The sequence below is a fragment of the Malaclemys terrapin genome, chromosome 6 (assembly GCF_027887155.1).
Source record: "Malaclemys terrapin pileata isolate rMalTer1 chromosome 6, rMalTer1.hap1, whole genome shotgun sequence".
NCBI lineage: Eukaryota > Metazoa > Chordata > Testudines > Emydidae > Malaclemys > Malaclemys terrapin.
This window is the reverse complement of record NC_071510.1, coordinates 28,720,444-28,738,035: the sequence shown is the minus strand read 5'-3', so window position 1 is coordinate 28,738,035 and position 17,592 is coordinate 28,720,444. Positions and strand designations below refer to the sequence as shown.

At 38.8% G+C, this 17,592-nt stretch overlaps 1 protein-coding gene across 2 annotated transcripts in view; it reads right to left on the bottom strand.

The window, feature by feature from the left end:
• Nucleotides 1-17,592, bottom strand: part of CCDC171 (coiled-coil domain containing 171) — a 214,721-nt gene that overhangs the window by 164,073 nt on the left and 33,056 nt on the right. For both annotated transcript variants that reach the window (XM_054032983.1, XM_054032984.1), the window contains exon 7: nucleotides 12,645-12,791. In XM_054032983.1, the coding sequence (XP_053888958.1) occupies nucleotides 12,645-12,791 (147 nt within the window). The remainder of the gene's footprint in view (nucleotides 1-12,644; nucleotides 12,792-17,592) is intronic.

Below are 17,592 nucleotides of genomic sequence, written 5' to 3'. Positions count from 1 at the left end.
AAATTCTAATTCTATCGTATGAGACAATATATTCATGTAATGTTTAAGAAAAGTTTTGTAAATGAGTTCCAATAGTTCATGGAACTAGTTAGGGACCCAATCTTATGGCGTTCCAGGGGCTTCTGTATAGATTTAGGTTAATCTTTCTATCTACCCAATGGGACTCAGTGCTCAGTCTAGAAGATACGATCAGAGATGCTTAGTTTTGAAGTTCTCAAACTGTGGATTTGTGTCTCCAGAGATAACATGCTTATTAACAGCAAAAATGTTTTTAAATAAATAAATCATATATAGAGGTGAGAAATAACAGACCTTAACTCTACTGTCCCTCTGCAAATTTGTGTACACAGAGTCAATCCCTTACCTCTCTCTAAAAGTGCAAAGTTTCAAGAAGTTAAATGAATAGAAGATTGTTGGGGGTGGAATAGATCAGGACAAGGAGAAGAAGTCTGGAGATAAATATGAGAAGGGAGGGACGGGCAGTCGAAAAGCATATTCCAGAAGTCTTGAGCAGCATATTTCAGAAGTCTTGAGGTCTTTCTGAGTGTAACCGTCATTGATTTGAGATTTACCATACCATTCTCTCACTAGACGGGAAAATCTATAATGGCAGCAGGTGGTAAGAGAGACCCAATTTGGGACTATTTTAATTAAGTTCCTCTGCCTGTGGCTAAGCCAGGCAAGCATGCAAAATGCAAACAATGCAACAAAGAAATGCAAGGCCTGGTTGCCCGAATGAAACAACATAATGAGAAGTGTTCCTTCTCAGGAGGAAGCTGCGTTGAAGATGATGAAAGGAACATGTCTGAACATGCAGGATCTTCAGGTTGGTAAACTTTTTTATTTCATACTTCTTTCTTAAGTACTGCTTGTCTTCCTTCTGGACTATTCTTGAATTCTCATGTTTGAGCAAAAAATATACTCTATGGGACTATCATTTTAGATGGTTATGATAAAAAAAATTAATAGCTGAAATAGGTAGATCTTCCTTTTACAATTTCACCTTTAAAGGGGGGGGAGGGATAGCTCAGTGGTTTGAGCATTAGCCTGCCAAACCCAGGGTTGAGAGTTCAATTCTTGAGGGGGCCACTTAAGGATCTGGGGCAAGACAGTACTTAATCCTGCTAGTGAAGGCAGGGGGCTGGACTCAATGACCTTTCAGGGTCCCTTCCAGTTCTATGAGGTAGGTAGTACTGAGTGTCAGTGAATGCAATCAGTAATACTAAATAAGCAGTATGGTAATAACTACATTGACTTATTTTGTTTAGGAGAATCCATCCTCAACATACAGGATTCTGAAGACTATCCACCTTCAAGATCACCATCATTTTCTATAGTTTCAGAATTATCTGCCAATGATAGTGTTTCAGTCACATCATGTATGTCACATAGCCACCTGTACCAAAAAGAAAAAATAATCTCCATCATCCAGAAACCACTATAGATAAATTTATGATAAGAACCAGCAGATTACAAAAAGAGGTAATTGATGAAAAAATTACCCGGTTTGGTTATACAACAAACTCTCCTTTCTGTAGGATTGAGAATCCTCCCTTCATTAATATGGTTCAGTCATTAAGACCAGGATACAGTCCACCCAACAGAGCAACTGTTGCAGGCAAATTGCTGGATAAAGTGTAAGAAAGAGAAATTGAGCAGTGTGCAAAAGGTCTAGAGGGTAAAATTGTTAACCTGAGTCTTGAGGGGTGGAGCAATGTCCACAATGATCCTGTTGTATGTGCTTGTGTGACAACAGAAGAAGGGCATGTCTTCCTTACAGAAACAATTGATACATCAGGAAATGCAAACACAGCAGAATACTTACAAGAAGTAGCAGTAAAAGCTATAAAAAACTGTGAAAAAAATTCCAAATGTCTAGTATGTAGCTTGGTCACAGACAACGCTGCAAATGTATCCAAGATGAGAAGAAATTATTTAGAAGAGAGTCCCAAGCTAATAACATACAGTTCAAGTGCTCATTTGATGCACCTCCTAGCCAAAGACTTCAGTGTTCCAGAAATAAAGCCAAATGTTGTTGAAACTGCAAAATACTTCCGTTACAACCACCTTGCAGCAGCTGCTCTGAAAAAAGTGGGAGGAACCAAGCTAACTCTCCCACAAGACGTGCAATGGAACTCAGTAGTGGACTGTTTTGAGCACTATATCAAGAACTGGCCTAATCTGATGACAGTTTGTGAACAAAATCATGAAAAATAGATGGCACTGTCACAGCCAAAGTTCTCAACATTGGGTTTAAGAGAAATGTTGAACACATGCTGAGTACCCTGAAATCTATTTCTGCAGCTTTGAACAATATGCAGGGAAATAGCTGTTTTATTGCTGACACTGTTGAAATTTGGAAGGAACTGAGTGAGATCTTAAAAAGAGGAATATGCAATGACAGAGTTAAATTACAAGCATTAAAAAACCAATGGGATAAGCACTATCTCCAGCTCATTTTCTTGCAAGTATTCTCAATACTTGGTACCAGGGTCAAACATTAACTGCTGAAGAAGAAGAGGAGTTGGCTATGACATGGACATCCAGCAATCATCCCTCCATAATGCCAACTGTAATAAACTTCAGATCTAAAGGTGAACCATTCAAGAAATATGTGTTTTCTGATGATGTTTTAAAGAAAGTCACACCAGTGAACTGGTGGAAATCACTTAAGCACTTGGATTCAGAGACTGTTGAAGTGATAATCTCACTTCACTGGCAGAAGCAGCTACTGCAGGTGTAGAAAGAATATTTTCTTCCTTTGGACTAATTCATTCCAATTTGAGAAATCGTTTGGGACCTGAAAAAGCAGGAAAGCTTGTTTTTCTTTTCCAGATTATGAACAAACGGGAAAATGAAGGTGAAGACGATTGAGTTAGCTGCAGAAGCCAATATTTTAAGTTTCTCATGTTGACCTGACTGACATAGTTGATTAATTTTTTAATATTTCATGTAACTATTTGTTAAAAACAATTTTAAGAAAAACAAACATGATTTTAAAAAACTTGAATGTTCAAATTCAAAAATTCATATGCTTGTTTTGTTAAATTATATGTTTGCTGTTGGAAGAAAAAAAATCCAGAATACATAATGTTGTTGTTTTAGTTAAATAAAATAATTTAAATGCCTGTCTGGTGATGTTCTCCTCCTAATACAGCCGGTCTAAGAAAATCCTCCAAATATTAATGATTAACCTGTTGAACTGTGGTAGTTCACCCCCCAATGACTTCATAAATATCTGCTTCAATTACCTTTGGTCAATAAAATAACCAATCATTCATTTTCTGATATAGCTGTAAAACTAATCTGAAATTTTTTCATAATAAATCACTTAAATTTATAGGGTGTGCCTTCTAAAAATGAAACCTACATCTATCTCTGAGTTGTGAAGAATATGTATTAAGGTTATAACAACCAACAAGAATTCACTTTTATGGAGAAATACATGATTAAAGCAAGTCTTCCTGACTAGTGATCATGATTTAAATCAATTTGATATAAATCAAATCCACCCTGCAAAAAAACAACCCTTCTACCAGTGGATTGGTAAACTTTTTGTTTAAACAAGTTCATTGAGACTTCAGAATGCAGCAACAGTTGCCGAGAGTTGTACTTTGATTCACAATGAATCACTAGTGAAGGACAACATGGGAACTTCAGTAACTTAGCTCACCTGATGATCTAGGGCTTCTAGAAAGACAAGATAAGGGTTGCAAGGCACCCCTCAGAAAGTTTCCTTCAGGACCACCCACAAGGTATCAAGCCTGCCAAGCCAATGCATGGTAATCTATTTGATAGGATACCTGGAAGTCCATGTAATTAGGTCAGATTTAAAAAAAAAAAAAAAAAAAAATCATGAAAGCTGGATGGATATTTCCATTTACAGCCCATACTTCTTGAGGAGTCTCAGCATCTAATGGCCAAGTCATGGGACACCTTATAAGAGACCCATAGTTAGTTCAAAGAACAGGAGTACTTGTGGCACCTTAGAGACTAACAAATTTATTTGAGCATAAGCTTTCGTGGGCTACAGCCCACTTCTTCAGATGCTCAGAAGGGAACATATTTTGAGGAGATATATATACATATACAGAGAGCGTGAAAAGGTGGTAGTTGTCTTACCAACTCTGAGAGGCCAATTAAGTAAGAGGAAAAAAACTTAAGTGATAATCAAGATAGCCTAGTACAGCCAGTTTGATAAGAAGTGTCAGAGTACTTACATGGGGAGATAGATTCAATGTTTGTAATGGCTCAGCCATTCCCAGTCTCTATTTAAGCCGAAATTGATTCTATCTAATTTGCATATCAATTCAAGCTCAGCAGTTTCTCATTGGAGTCTGTTTTTGAAGCTTTTTTGTTGCAAAATTGCCACCTGCAGGTCTGTCATTGAATGACCAGACAGGTTAAAGTGTTCTCCTACTGGTTTTTGAATGTTATGATTCCTGATGTCAGATTTGTGTCCATTAATTCTTTTGCGTAGAGACTGTCCGGTTTGGCCAATGTACATGGCAGAGGGGCATTGCTGGCACATGATGGCATATATCACATTGGTAGATGTGCAGGTGAACGAGCCCCTGATGGCATGGCTGATGTGATTAGGTCTTATGATGATGTCACTTGAATAGATATGTGGGCAGAGTTGGCATCGGGCTTTGTTGCAAGGATAGGTTCCTGGGTCAGTGTTTTTGTTCAGTGATGTGTGGTTGCTGGTGAGTATTTGCTTCAGGTTGGGGGGTTGCAACAAAAAAGCTTCAAAAACAGACTCCAAGGAGAAACTGCTGAGCTTGAATTGATATTGAAGCTCTCAATATATGTTCCATTCTATGCATCCGAAGAAGTGGGCTGTAGCCTACGAAAGCTTATGCTCAAATAAATTTGTTAGTCTCTAAAGTGCCACAAGTACTCCTGTTCTTTTTGTGGATACAGACTAATACGGCTGCTACTCTGAAACCTGCCATAGTTAGTTCAGCTAATTATGATTTGGCAGCCTCCAACACATGAAATATTGGGGATTCACCATTGTTTTGTGTAAAAAACAAATATCCTGAAATTTATGAACTGACAATTCTGTTTCTCATATAAGAAGAGTAAATACACATTTCCCACAACGACTGTTTGTCAAACAGCATTCCCACCCAGTTTTTTAGCACCGGTACACAGCACAAGACTTTATTCACAGACTGCTGTTTATTTCCCAAGAAATCTCCTTTCCAGACCAAACACTGCTAAGTCGAAACGGAAATAAAAGGCACAATTCCAGAAAAACTTTCTGGACCAAATAGATCCCTGGTGTAATTAATTTGCCTAATGTGTGTGCGATGCTATGTATAAGAATGACCATTTGGTATTATTATTGCTACCACAATTACAACAAATCTTGTACAAAGTACCATATGTCATGTAAGGTATCAATGGAAAAGTTATGATTTGCTAAGTATGTTTATCTGGTTTATATGCATGTATCATCTTTATACTGAAGTTATGAATATTGGCTATGTACTTGTACCTTATGCATATGATGTATTCCTGGGCAACACCCCCGAGACAGGATTTACATCAAGGCTAGACAGCTATGTGTTGATGACCCATCAAAGACACTCAGCTTGCATAATGGCCCATTGAAGAAACTCATCCTGTCCAGACAGCCCTTCCTGAGGATGCCTCAGAACACCCAGAGACCAATGGCCGCCCTTATGAGTCAGCAAAGCATGTAAGGTCATGTGATGAGGATATGTGACCTGAGACTCCATCTTCTCCCAGTAATTTTCCATACTCATGTGACCCTGGACTCCATCTTGGGACAGTATCTGTCAATGCACATGGGCTGTGGGCTTTGTTTGGGACAGTAAATTTCCATGCACATGGCAGAGGATATAAAAGGGCACCTGAAACATCTCCATTTTGTCTTCATTTTCTGCTTCATTGCTCTGGATTGGATTTCTAACAAGGAAGCTTTAAACGAGGAATGATGACCCCCAATCTGTTTGGGTGATTCCACAGAGACTTTTCCAAACCAGCAGTTTATTCCATCACTCCTATAAACCTGATATAAGGACTTTGCAAATCACTTTTATGTATATTGTTCCTTAACCCTTTATAAAACTTTTCTTCTATTAATAAATCTTTAGTTAGCTGATGGAGGATTGGCTGACAGTGTGCTATTTGAGTAAGATCTGAAATATATATTGACCTGGGGAAATGTATCTGATCCCTTGGGATTAGAAAGAATCTCACATATGGTGAAACAGATTTTCAATAACCTATCACTATATTAGATTGGGTTGCCTGGATGGGAACCAAGGGCTGGAATGCCTAAAAGGGACTGTTTTTGGCTTCTGGTTCAGTGTGGTACTGCAGAAGCTAGATTGTTACTGGATTGGTGAATCTAATTATACAATAAATCACCAGTTTGGGGGACTGTCTTCCCTATTTCTTGCAGTCTTCCCTAAGTGTAGCATTTTCAGCATGGCCTATCCCAGGCATGCGATCACAGTGTGTCTCAAGATACACAGAAATTTTAGAATAGAAATGAGGATCAGCCAAGTTTTCTATTTCAATTTTTGGTGACCACTTCATGCACTTGACTTCAGTAGGGCTCCAGGTAGATGCAAAGATCCACCACACAGAACTCATTTCAAGATAGGGTCCTAAAAATGATTGGAAAATTGCTAATATACTTCCTATTTTTAAGAAAGAAAAAAAAAAAAAAAAAAAAAACGGATCCAGGCCTGTTAGTCTGACTTCAATTGTATGCAAGGTCTGGGAACAAATTTTGAAAGAGAAAGTAGTTAAGGACATAGAGATGAATAGTAATTGGGATAAAATACAACATGGTTTTAAAAGGTAGATTGTGCCAGACCAACCTGATTTCCTTTGAGAAGATAACTGATTTTTTAGACAAAGGAAATGCAGTAGATCTAATCAACTTGGATTTCATTAAGGCATTTGCTACAATTCCACACGGGAAATTAGTTAAATTGGAGAAGATGGGGATTAATATGAGAACTGAAAGGTGGAGGACGAACTGGTTAAAGTGACAACTACCACAGGTCATATTGAAAGGTGAATTGTCAGGCAGGTTACTAGTGCAGTTCTTCAGGCATCAGTCCTTGGACCAATCTTATTTAACGTTTTTATTACTGACCTTGGCACACAAAATGATAGTGCACTAATAAAATTTGCAGATGACACAAAGTTGGAAGGTATTGTTAATACAGAGGAGGACCGGAATATCATACAAGAAGATCTGGATGACCTTGTAAACTGGAGTAATAGACATGGGATGAAATTTAATAGTGCAAAGTCATATATTTACGGACCACCAACAAGAATTTTTGCTGTAAGCTGGGGATTTATCAGTGGGAAGCGATAGAGGAGGAGAAAGACCTAGGCGTATTGGTTGATCGCAGGATGACTATGAGCTGCCAATGTGATACGGCCGTGAAAAAGGCTAATGCATCAGAAGGAGTATTTCCAGTAGAGAAAGGGAAGTGTTAGTACCATTACACAAGGCACTGGTGAGACCTCTGAATACTGTGTGCAGTTCTGGTGTCCCATGTTTCAGAAAGATGGATTTAAACTGGAATCAGTACGGAGAAGGGCTACTAGGATGATCCAAGGAATGGAAAACCTACCTCATGACAGGAGACTCAAAGAGCTTGGTTTGTTTAGCCTAACCAAAAGAAGACTGAGGAGAGATATGATTACTCTCTATAAATTCATCAGAGGGACAAATACCAAAGAAGGAGAGGAGTTATTTAAGTTAAGAGGCAATGTGAACACAAGAACAAATGGATATAAACTGGCAATCAACAAGTTTAGGCTCGAAATTAGGCAAAAGTTTCTAACCATCAGAGGAGTGAAGTTCTGGAACAGTGGGGACAAAATACCTAACTAGCTTCAAGACTGAACCTGATAAGTTTATGGAGGGGATGGTATAATGGGACTGCCTACAATGGCATGTGGCCCATCGGTGATTACCAGTAGCAAAAATCCCCAACGGCCAGAGACGGGACACTAGAGAAGGAGGGCTCTGAGTTACTACAGAGAATTTTCCTACGTATCTGCCTGGTGGGTCTTGCCCAAATGCTCAGGGTCTAACTGATCGCCATGTCTGGGGTCAGGAAGGAATTTTCCTCTGGGTCAGATTGGCAGAGACCCTGTGGGGAGGCGAGATTCACCTTCCTCTGCAGCATGGTTGGGGCCTGGGTCACTTGCAGGTTTAAACTAATGTAAATTGTGAACTCTCTGTAACTTGAAGTCTTTAAGTCATGATTTGAGGACTTCCATAACTCAGCCAGAGGTTAGGGGTCTATTACAGGAGTGGGTGAGTGAGATTCTCTGGCCTGCAATGTGCAGGAAGTCAGACTAGATGATTACAATGGCCCCTTCTGACCTTAAAGTCTATGAGACTATAACAAATTGATAAAACACAGTAAATTCCATGTAATCTATCAATCAATCATTTTCAATGAAAAATGAATCATTAAAGCACAAATGTATGTCACAAACAGGAAAAAAAAAGTTTTTTTTAAAACAAACTACAAAAATAATTGCAAAGTTGTCTGTTAGATTATGCTTGCTATTTTCTAACGAATGACTGTCTGCCACATATCCAGCAGAGGGCACTAAAGGAACACTCATATGCAATCATAAAAAAAAAAAAAAAAAAGTTCCTCACTGCATTCCAAAAATAATAAAATAGAAATAGGTTTAAAGTCTCTCATTTACATTTTAACCCACTATATAAAAGCAGTTTTAAAAGCTACTGCCATAATTAGGTCTTTTCCCCTCAAATATACAGCTTGTCAAATGCTCATTAAAGTGAGATACTTTTCTTTATTTCTATCATTTTCTTCAACAACATTGCAAATTACAAAGAGAGCTGTAAGTAAATAATTGCTCTCGCTTTTATGAACAACCTATTCCCGCTTGTTTAATTCATTCAGAGATACCATAATTCACTTACTGGGGGAAAAAAAAAAAAAAAATCACAGTAACTTCTATGGAATGAATAATCACTGAATACAGATGAAGAAGCAACAGACTAGTTAAAGTAATATGTGGAAACCAAGAATGATTTCCCCTTTTTCTGGCTCTATTGCTTCCACTTAGGTTTCAATCCAGATATGAGCTATGCACCAGCAGATCTCTGCTTGCAGCACTGAAGTCAATGGGGGCTCCACAAGGGTACAGCTATATGCTCATGTGGATAGAGCAGACGTAAGATCCACAGTTTATGTACCAATGTAACTATTTTGGTTAGATGAGTGATTTTTTTTTTTTAAAACCAAAATACTTTAACTAGTACAGCCCCCAGTGTGGATGCAGTTTACCAGTATAAAGGTGCCTATACTGGTATAGCTTATTCCCATACATTTAGGGTTTTCAAACTGACATAGTTAAAGCAGTACAGAAAGTGTGTGTAGACAAGCTCTTAGGGCTAGATCCAAAATGGGAACTTCAACTCAACATTCCGACACCTAACATCCAGATACCCTGTAACCTAGTGGTATCCACAGCCCTGCGTTAGGCACCCAGGCTCTCTATACAATGCATGGGGAAAGTTAGGATCCTAAGAATGGGATTCACAGAAGCCAGCAAGCTGAGCGGGGGAGATGCCCAAGTTAACAGGCGAGATAGGCAGACTAACACCTAGTTTGAGGATCCCTCTAGAGCTTAGGTGATAGCTGGGCATCTAGGCATCAGAACTTAGATGGTAGTGCGCAAGCCAAGAGGCAGGAATTTAGGTGCCTACAGGGTTAGATGGGGGTTTTGAGGCAGGAGCGGCGGAAGCATCCTACAAGTGTGTGGGGGGGGCCACTGGTGCTCAAACTGAGGTCCCATCCACCTGCACCGTCCCTTTCCTGAGGCCCCACCCTCGCACCATCCCCTCCTCTGAACACCCGGCCCCGCACTTGCTCTTCTCCACCCAACCCCTCGTTCGCCCTTATGGCCAGTAAAAAGTGGGAGGGCATTTCCAGTGCAGTGAGGGATGCTGATGCTGCTTTGATAGTGGCCTTGGTCCACCCTTAGATTAGAATTAGGGCTGTCAACTAATTGCAGTTAACTCAAATGATTAATTCAAAACAAATTAACTCGATTAAAAAAAATCAATCGCAATTTTAATTGCGCTGTTAAACAATAATAAAATACTAATTTAATTTTATTATAAATATTTGTGGATGTTTTTCTACATTTTCAATTATATTGATTTCAATTAGAATATAGAATACAAAGTGTACAATGCGCCATTATTTTCTATTACAAATATTTGCACTCTAAAAAGGAAATAGTATTTTTCAATTCACCTCATACAAGTACTATAGTGCAGTTTACAAATGTAGATTTTTTATTACATAACTGCACTCAAAAAACAAAACAATGTAAAACTTTAGAGCCTACAAGTCCATTCAGTCCTACTTCTTGTTCGGCCAGTCGCTAAGACGAAAAAGATTGTTTACTTTTACGGGAGATACTGCTGCCAGCTTCTTATTTACATCACCTGAAAGTGAAAACAGGCATTCACATGGCACTTTTATAGTCGGCATTGCAAGGTACTTACGTGCCAGATATGCTAAACATTCGTATATCCTTTCATGCTTCAGCCACTATTCCAGAAGACATGCTTCCATGCTGATGATGCTTGTTAAATAAATAATGCATTAATTAAATCTGTAACTGAACTCCTTGGAGGAGAATTGTATATCTCCTGCTTCGTGGTTTTATCTGCATTCTGCCATATTTATTATGTTATGGCAGTCTTGGATGATGACCCAACATATGTTGTTCGATTTAAGGACACTTTCATTGCAGATCTGACAAAATGCAAAGAAAGTACTAGTATGAGATTTCTAAAGATAACTTCAGCACTTGACCCAAGGTTAAAGAATCTGAAGTGCCCTTCAAAATCTGAGATGGATGTGGTGTGGAACATTCTGTCAGAAGAAATAGGACTGAGTGGACTTGTAGGCTTTAAAGTTTTACATTGTTTGATTTTTGAGTGCAGTTATGTAATAAAAAAACTACATTTGTAAATTGCACTTTCACGATACAGAGATTGCACTACAGTAACTTGCATGAGGTGAATTGAAAAATACTATTTCCTTTTTACAGTGCAAATATTTGTAATAGAAAATAATATAAAGGAGAATTGTACACTTTGTATTCTGTGTTATAATTGAAATCAATATAATTGAAAATGTAGAAAACATCCAAATATATTTAAATAAATGGTATTCTATTATTAACAGTGCAATTAATAACTTGTTTTAATCTCATGATTAATTGCTATTAATTTTTTTAATTGTTTGACAGCCCTAATTAGAACAACAACTGAATATGAACATTTTTGGTATGCTGCCAAAAGTTTGCTGACAACACTGGTGACAGAAGGGAGATAGCAATTTTCAAAAGCTTTTATCACAGCCAAACTGGAATGGAATTTCATGAGACAAAGAAAAGGCACTTCTCCTTTATGAATTTCAAATACTTGCTGCAAACAATGATGCTGTTACAGTGTCTCTAGAAGAGGTCATAAGAAACTTTTATAACAGAAACAACCAAAATATTAGTATCACTACCCAGCTCTTGCTATACTTTTATTATATTACATATAATAGCCTATGTTGATCTAAGTTGTAATGTAAATTTACCTCTGATTTCTTTCTTCATGGGTCTCCGGTTCACTTCTGGCTATAAAGCAGGATCCCTTTCATTTTGCTAATCGTGGATAAGACAACGCCACTCCATATAAGAGGGCAGGAAGTCGGGCAGGCATGATAAAACAAGTGTTCTAGCCTGAATGCTGGAACACTGATATCTGATAAGGCTGGAGTAGGGGTGCTATTTTTGTTAGTTTGTACATAGGAAGAGACTGATGGGCTTGTAGACCTTTTAGTTAATTGCATGGTGAAGGAGATACAGGATTGAGGCACTTGCTAGCTTGAATGGGGGAAAAGGAAGAGAAACACTACTGCCTTTGTCCAAGTCAGAGTCCTACAGAACCACTGATGCTGCTCCTCTACCATCCAAGCCAGCAAAAGCCCTGAAGCCTTCACCTCCATGGAACCATCTGACACAGTTGGCACTTCGCTTCCCCTTACTGAGTTCCCTAACCAGTGGTCTGTCACACTCCCTGGAAACTCTTACCACCCCTCCCATTCAACACATTGTAGAAATTGTTCAACAGCCCACAATTTCTGTGATTGTAATGGTGATAAGGTTCAGCAAGATATTGTGCGAGTTAGAGCCATCAGTGGGTGAATAATATTTGCATGCTTTTCTTAAAATAACTAAATACCAAAATAGATGATTATTTATTATTCGGTGCTCTGAGCTTATTCCTTACACTACCCCTTCGAGCCCTTTACCATCCAGTGTTCCAGTCCCACAGCAGACAAGACTCTACACAACAAGTTAGTTGTGTTGGTTTACTCGGCTTTTCAGTAAGTTACAAAACTGGTAGGTCATGTTTCATCTTAAATGAAAGTCAAGCATGAACAATTCACAAGTTAATCAAAATGATATAACATTAACTCGAGAAATTGCCCCTGTATAGAATTCCAGGATTAATGTAATCTCATTAAATGGAGAACACACACACACACAAAACCACTGAATCTGAACAGATGAAAAGTACTTACCTCAAGATCTTTTTTAAGTCTCTCCTCTCGTTCAGTACTGTATTCAAGTTCACTGGCCTGTCGCCGGAGAATGTCAGTGCAGTCATTATGTTCCAGTTCCAGATCTTGTATTTTCTTATGCATATTTTGCAGTGCATTGTTCCGCTCCTGAAAACAATGTGCATTTTACTACAATACTTTATTTCAATAAGCACAGTCAACAAAGAGAAGTACCATAGGAGGTAAAGACTGATGGATACATTCGCTTCCAGGTTCTGCCAGCGGGAGTCTCTGTATAGGCCCCCAATGGCAAGAAGTCCACCTGAAGCAGAGAATAAAGATACCAGTGATGCAAGCTGCCACAACACCCCAATCAACCTGGGGATCTGGAAATGGTCACCACTATCCAAAAAGTGGTGCTAGTTAGAGAAAGGCATGGACAGGGCACCTGAAATATGGGCTAATTCAGCATGCCACCAAAGTAGAATCCAATGGAGCGGCTCCTATAGAATACCAGCTATAAGTTAAAGTGTGATTTGATTCTGAAAAGTTACTGTAAAAGGTTCCACGTTTGTCTTTCACTGGCTGAAGCTCAAATTTGCTCAGTTTACAAGTAAAAGGCGGGACAGACTGACAATATCCTGGACAAACCATATGGAAGTAAGATAAATTTTACTGAATCAAGTTGAATAACTTTGGTTTGCGTTGCATTAAAAAAAAAGGCAATGTATTATTGTAGATTGTTTGTAACTTTTCTAGGGATGTGACTAATGTAAATGTTAGGAATTTCAAATAACTGTTTCACAATATATGTGAAGTGGGTTTCCTAGGAGGTAGTCGGGAGAAGCTAAACCCTGGGGAGAGACCCATTGTCTACTATTACCTACTACTGGAAATTCCAGATCAAAGACCCCAGGACTGTATAAACGATGGATTAAACTTTGTGCTTGTTCTGAGCTGAAGCTCTGATGAATTTAGAACCACAAGAAAACCCTTTGGGGTGGGGGTTCTGAAGGATTGCTCCTGCCAGAGCCCATCTTAGGGTTGGGGTGATCTCTGGTATGCTTATTAGCATGCACATAGATTCTCTTACTGTTTTTAGTAGGTTTTCTCTGTAGTGCTTTTTACCTTCTGAATAAAATAGGCTTGCACAGGAGATGCTGTGTGGTACCTTACTTAGTTATTAGTCTCTGAAGAGAAAGTAAGCAGGCCTGCTTAGGCAGGGTCTCTTGATGAGATATTACAGTATAGTCAGGAGCCTGTGCAGCCTGGAAGTACCCTGGTCTAAATGGAATGAGACATCTCCACTCAAGGGGATGGGGGGATGATGGCCAGGAGAACCAAAAGCCTAGTGTGGGTGCCCTTGCTGGATCACAGAGGGGGAATATAAATGCAGTTGCCCTGAACTCTGACAAAAAGGTTTTGTTTTTTTCCTAACTTCAGGCCCTGAAAACTCACTCCGAGATCTGAAAGTCAGACTGGGCTCTTTCCTTCTCACATAGCACCAATGGCAAAAGGTTCTGAGGGCAAAATTATTTCCTCATTTATTCCTGTGCACCTCTTCACAGGTTAGTACAAGTAGAACTGATTGAAATCTAGTAAATAATTTGGTTTATGATAAATAAAAAGGAACAGACAGCTTAGTCTCCTGCAGTTGTCTTGCCTCTGTAGGGCTAACAGAGTGAGGAGCAGCAAAAGTTTATTTTGTCACTAAAGTCAAGGAATACAGATGTGTGGGGTAAGAAGGTACCCCCTTTTTTCTTTTTTTTTTAAAAACACAAAGTGACTCTTCAAAGTAGACTCACACTTAAAACTCTCCTTCTGCGGTATGTCAGGGAGCGTGCAGTGTAAATACTACTTTGCCTTCTACCATTTTCTTCTGCCCCACAACATGGGTGGGGAGCACAATTCAAGACCCAAGTTTGTACTAAAAAACCTAAAATCAAAACCATTGTGCGATTTTAGATTCTCTGGAGAACAGTTTCAGATCTGCACGTTATTATAAAGGTAAATGACTATTGCATATTACAATCAATTTAGAAAACTGATTATTGCACATTAGATTTGAAAGTGTGCACAGCACACTGCTTTGTTACTTCAGCTAAAGTAACCTCCGTGTGTGATTATTGCTGTAATTCAACTGTCCTATATAAGGCTTTTTCCTTCATTAATTTCTAAAGGTGTTTTGTAACAAACGCATATAGCTCCTCTGTGAGAAGAGGACTGATTAGCTAGTTTGCCTGACAATGATTCAGCTGCAAGTTCAGGATATTTAAAACTGTGCTTAGTATCTGTTAATCAGTGTTGTTTTCACTACATCCCTGTTTCTCAATGTATATGTCATAAGCTCAAGATGGGTCAAGAAGGGGTCACGGTCAGAATCAATCTTTAGAAAAGATAAAATTGGCTTTCTGCCTATTAGAGCTGAGCTGCTGCACTAACTCCCCAAGCCTTTACTCCCACCCCTGCCATCAGCTTCTCCACTGATGCAGGGAGTTTGACCTCCACTTCAGCATACAGAACTTCTCTTCAGCCGACAGGGCTCACTCAACACCTAGAGAGGTGCCTCCTTTTGGCTTCTCTCTCCTCCCTCTGCCCAGTATCCAGAGTTGCGGCTCCTTTTTAGGCCTCAGGGCCATCTTTTCCTTACGCTCAGGTAGCTCCCTAGATAGAAGTGTAAGAAACTTGGCTGGCTGGGTGGAAAGAGATGCTGCAAAGTGGGAGTGGGGGGGAAAAGGGAGCCAGAAAAGTTGAAATGAGCATGTTCTATGGGGAGAGGGGGGGGGGGGGGAAATCACAAAGTATGTATCACAATACAGCATGAGACAAATGTACAAAATAATAATAGCAAAGAGTCCTGTGGCACCTTATAGACTAACAGACGTATTGGAGCATGAGCTTTCGTGGGTGAATATCCACTTCTTCATGACATGCATCCGAAGAAGTGAGTATTCACCCACGAAAGCTCATGCTCCTATACGTCTGTTAGTCTATAAGGTGCCACAGGACTCTTTGCTGCTTTTAAAGATCCAGACTAATACGCTACCTCTTTGATACTTAAAATAATAATAATAAGTTGAATACTTGTGATACTGTACCACAAAAAACAAGACAAACCAATAAGAATAGGGAAGTAGTATTATTGGTCTTTTCTGCTCCCTCACTCTCCCAGAAAAAAAGCAAAATTTAAGATGGATACTGTGGATATGGTGTCATGAGCTAGTAAAAGCTGAGAATAACTGTACTAAAATAGCTGCATAATTTGCCATATTCATTCTCTATACCTATCCTTCTGTCTCAAAACAGACTTCAAGTATTTCAAGCAGTAAACAGGCAATCAAGTTAACTTCATCAAGGTTTAACAAACAGTTTGTCCTTTTACAAAAAGAGGCTAAATTACAGAAATTTATTCTCTTGCTCAATTTCTTTATTTCCAACTGTTTCCAAATTGGTCAAGAAACAAGATGACTCTTCCTAAATATTGCTTCAGTGTCCCCAAAAATCTGCTATATATCTGATAACCACTTTATTATCATAACGGAGACTGAACAAAGGTTATACCAAACTATGCAAGATTAGGGAGTAAATTTAAATCAAATGAAAACACACACATTTCTAAAACTGTATCATGCACACATCTTCGACACACATTCTAAGACAAATCCAATCTCCCAGGTAGAGGGGAATTCTCAAAATGTGTAAAGCTTGCAGAGTCGCCCCTAAGCCAGTCTCCTCTCCCCGCCAGCTTAGGCGGGTATGGTTAGGGGAAGTGAGCAGGGGGTAATGACACAGGTGGAGGGGCTCTTATCTCTTTAGGGCCCCTAGCTAGCTGTTCTATGCTATTGTACATCTGAATTGAGGCAACCTGAGACTCAGGGAGCTGTAACCAGCTTCCTGATGGTACCTTTTAATCTCCTTTCCTCCTGTGCCAAAATAAGCTTGGAGCAAGAGACAGAATTTCACCCATAACCTGGAGGCAGACTTTTTTTTAAAAAAAATGGCCTTTTAAGGCAGCAACGAGTAGATCATACTGAGCAAATATACTGCCTGGGTACAGCTAGAAAAATTGTAAAAGGTCTGTCTACTCTGGGATATTCATTTATATATTTAATAAAGAATAAGATAAGAGTTTATCTGAAATTTGAAATAATTTCCTATGTGAACAGTATGTGGTATGTTTCCAAATCCCAGCTGGTGAGATTGGAAAGGAAAAAAAAATATTTCTACTGGAAACTGATTCAACTGATTTTATAAATATTGTCTCTACAGGTTGTAAATAATTCAGGTTTCTGGAGATTTTGAGTAGGAATAGCTTTCTGTTTAGAAACTGATTGAACTATTTTACAAAACAGTCTAGGTGAACTATAAATAATTAAAGTTTATAGTACTATAAATTAACCAAGCTGTCATTGTTTAAATTTCCGCGTATGGTGAATGCACTACCAAACTAAACCACCACTGGGATCATTATTAATCTAGCTGCAGACATTCAGCAGTTCTATGGTTTTAGTGTGTTCTATCGCTGTAACTCTACAGATGATAAAAAAAGACCATCCAAGTAATGAGCCCCCAATATCTCTAGCATACTTAAGCAGGAGCTCCCAAAAGTGCCAGAAAGAATAGCTGTGGTTTGGAGGGCATCTCTAAGCTTTTCCATAACTAGTATCAGAAGCAAATCATAAATCCAGTGATTTAAATAGAGGAACTTTTGGAGACAATTTGTCAAAATGGTTTTCTATGCAGAAAACAGCATGACTGCAATAAACACTCCTGTCCATTTATTCCGATTCAACACCAACAGAAGAGACACTTAGTAAAAAAAACAAAAATTTACCAGAGACACATGCATTTGGTGTTCAAATTCTGCTACTACGGCTATGTCATGTACACTTATAGCTAGAAATTACTAATTATTGGGCATCTCCAAAGTGGGGAGGGGGAGAGAGAGAGAGAACTATTCACACAAAGT